The 3,184-nt window shown below is 35.9% G+C and overlaps 1 protein-coding gene across 1 annotated transcript in view; it reads right to left on the bottom strand.

The window, feature by feature from the left end:
• kcnk18 (potassium channel, two pore domain subfamily K, member 18) overlaps window positions 1-3,128 on the bottom strand; it is a 15,524-nt gene extending 12,396 nt beyond the window's left edge. The window contains exons 1-2 of the mRNA XM_015391062.1: window positions 2,873-3,128; window positions 2,592-2,735 (exon numbers count right to left, since the gene is read on the bottom strand). Coding sequence (XP_015246548.1) covers window positions 2,592-2,735; window positions 2,873-3,098 — 370 coding nt within the window. The 5' untranslated portion in view covers window positions 3,099-3,128. The remainder of the gene's footprint in view (window positions 1-2,591; window positions 2,736-2,872) is intronic.
• Window positions 3,129-3,184: the final 56 nt, after the last annotated feature.

Genomic DNA, 3,184 nt, shown 5'->3' on the forward strand with positions numbered 1-3,184 from the left:
AGCCCCTGGTAGATGTGACCTCCAGGAAACCAAATAGAAACATTTATTTACAGAAATTTCTTTCATTCAGTGTCTAAACCAGGCGAAATGGATGATGTTACTGAGAAAAGCCTCGAGGTAACTGATGTCCTTCAGCTAGAAGCAGTTTCCCAAAACGAAAGCTTTACGTTGAAACACATCAATCCACTTAACCCTCATTAAACAAGACGACACAGGGAGCGGCTGCTAATGGTACCGTTTCATTTTCCTATTAATCCAACAGCATCACGCTTCAGGTTTTGAAGCTGTGATGCCATTTAACTCAATTTCTTTATGATTCTCCAGAGGCTGATTGATTGGTTTACCTATTATTGTTTGATGGATTTTGTTTCTGCAAAAAAAAACAACAAAACAAAAACAATATAAAAAAAAAACTTTAATGAGCTCTTTGTGGATTGTGAAAAGCACCCTTACTGAAAGCGCTTGGTCTTCTGAGTGATCTGGACTTCCTGTTGCTGTTAGGCAATTAGCTGACAGCATTTTAGTACTCATAATACATCGGAAACAAGGAGACACCAAGGCTGTTTATGCTTGTTCCTTACATGCATAGTCATGTAGGGTAAAGTAGAGAAAGAGGAGATGCTTTTTACTGATGTCAATTATTCTGCTTAGTTCCCAAAGGTCAGTAAAGCTGGGGGAGAAGATGAAAGGCTCTGATCAGAAGTCATTTGAGGTTTCATGAGGGATGGAGTACTTGCAGTTTTGCTGTACATGATGAGCTGTGGTTAAAGCATTTATTGAGTAAATGCAAGCTGGAAAGATGTTCTGCTTCTGAAGGAGATGAGGGATGAAATAAGAATGAATAAGAGGAGTCTTAAGACACTAACATCCATTAAATGTCGTAAGCACTACAAGACAGACAAAAACATATATATACACATAATCCTTTAAACTTCTATGTCAGAATCCAGATATTTTATGATGATTATTAGGTTGATTCTATGTTAATGAACATTTAGAGAAAACGTGTTTGCTAGTCTTGATGCTTTCAAACTGAAACAGAATAACTGGAACTCTCTTTGACCACATCCTGCATTAAAGCTCAGCTGTTTCTCATCTTACATCTTTGACACATTAAGATCCATGAAAGTCTTCTGAACATAAGGTCACGTTTCGAATAGTTTGTTGATTCATGGACTTTGATGAATTAGTCTAAAGAGTTTCACTGAATATGAGGAATGTGAGCTTTTAAAAATTCTAGGGCTGCAACAATTATTTTGAAAATCAATTGATGAGTTGATTATTCTTTCCTTTGATTAATAGACAGGTGGGAAAAGGTTTGTTTTTTCAGAATTGAACCAGATGAAATTAAACTTTTCCACTTGAGGAGTTCTGGATAAAGCAGATTGACAGACAGAAAACATTTTTTTTAAACTTTAAATGCAAAATGTTTATATATTCTTTAACAATCTTGGTGTAATTGCTGCTATAACTGGGTCACTCTGTCAGCTAAAGGCACGTTTTAGTGATTAATTGATTATTAAATTAGTTGATTAGTTAATCTGATTAATTGTTTAAACAAATCCTTCCTAATATCTGCACATCATGTCTGTGGTTACCTTAAGTTGCTTCTGATGAAAGTCAGAGGAACAAGATTCTGTAACAAGTGAATAACCCTTAAAGATAAAGTACTGGACCCCAACAGGAAACTGTTTTGCAAATCTCCATCTGACAAGATTTAAACATATTTTTGCTTTTCAGTCTGTTTTTTTCCTTAAAACTTAAGGTCATTTAGAAGAGAAGGTGTCTAAACCGCAAAAACTGTAATCTGAGTAAAAGGTTCTTGAAATAAGTGTATTTTCCTTTTATTAAAAGTAAGACAGCTCGCCAGTAGAATAGAATTATCAACCTTTAAAATAAGAACAAGCACCTCTATGATCTTATTTCCACTACATAATATCTATTGACTTTACTTTAGGGTGAGTAATACCCAATAAATTGGCAGATTCTCCTATTTACCTTCTGAAATTAAAGGAGGATTCAGTGATTTTTAGATATTCTTTTTTATTTTTGATCAGTCTTTGCAGTTTTAACTCTTGCACAACAAAAACTGATCCAAAACTAAGCAAAAATAATTATCTCTGAATAAGAGAAGTTGCCTTTAAATAAAAGGAATGAGATGGAAATGAAATGAGAATGACTACTATTTTAAGGTAAAGTCCTCCTTTTTCAAAAATTGTCTACCGGGTCAAAATAAAGGAAAAAACATTTATTTCAATAAAAAAACGGACTGAAGTTCATTTTTAGGCAGTGAGCTACCTATTGCAGGATCAATAAAATAATGATTAATAAAACATTCCAGTGAATCACATTTTCACAAAATGGAAATTACTTGAAGAGAATTAATATTGTTTGTACTTATTAATCAAAACTCAAATCTTTAAAAATCATTATTCCAGCAAATTAGGAAAAATGTCTTAATTGGATTAATGGTTCCTTGACTCCGATGCTCTGATGGTTAACACCACCATGTGGGATTGGGAATGATCTCCTCCAAAGAAGGAGTCCTGCTTTAGTTAACAGAGTTTTCCATCATTTTCAGATCAACTCACCAACTGTTGTAAAGACAGTGCAGCAGAACAACATGGAAGCATAGAAATCCCATCTGCTGGGGCTCTGGAACCATATGGAATTGAACTCCTTCATTTGGTTCCTGATATCTTCCACTGTGTCATTAATTGTGTAGGAGCTGTTTTCTGAAATCGAGAATAAAAAAAAACAACTTAACAGAATTAATCTAAATAAAATAAAAAAATAGCTAGATAGATTTTCTTGTTATATATTCTAATAGAGCTATTTTACTGAGATGCTGCTTTATCATAGAAACACCTACTGATATTTACGTGGACGGTCTGAACAATCCTCTCCAGAAATGCATGGTACTCCTGATCGGTGGTGGATTCGCTCCCTCCTTCCACCTGCATGAAGATGAGCGCGCCCAGCACGGTGTACCCCAACAAGGTGCAGAACAGCGTCAGGTGAGGAAAGAGCCTCCAGAAGCGCGCATAGAGCTTCTTAGACTCTGGCACCTGTTCTGTCTCGGTCATCTTGCCGGTCATGATGCAGGATGCTGTCTGAGCCTCCAGCTCTGGAAGGAATGAAAAAACAACCCTGCAGCTCAGCGTTAGACGTGCACGCTGCGTGA

Source organism: Cyprinodon variegatus, unplaced genomic scaffold (genome assembly GCF_000732505.1).
Source record: "Cyprinodon variegatus isolate N-32 unplaced genomic scaffold, C_variegatus-1.0 Scaffold523, whole genome shotgun sequence".
Taxonomy (NCBI): Eukaryota; Metazoa; Chordata; class Actinopteri; order Cyprinodontiformes; family Cyprinodontidae; genus Cyprinodon; species Cyprinodon variegatus.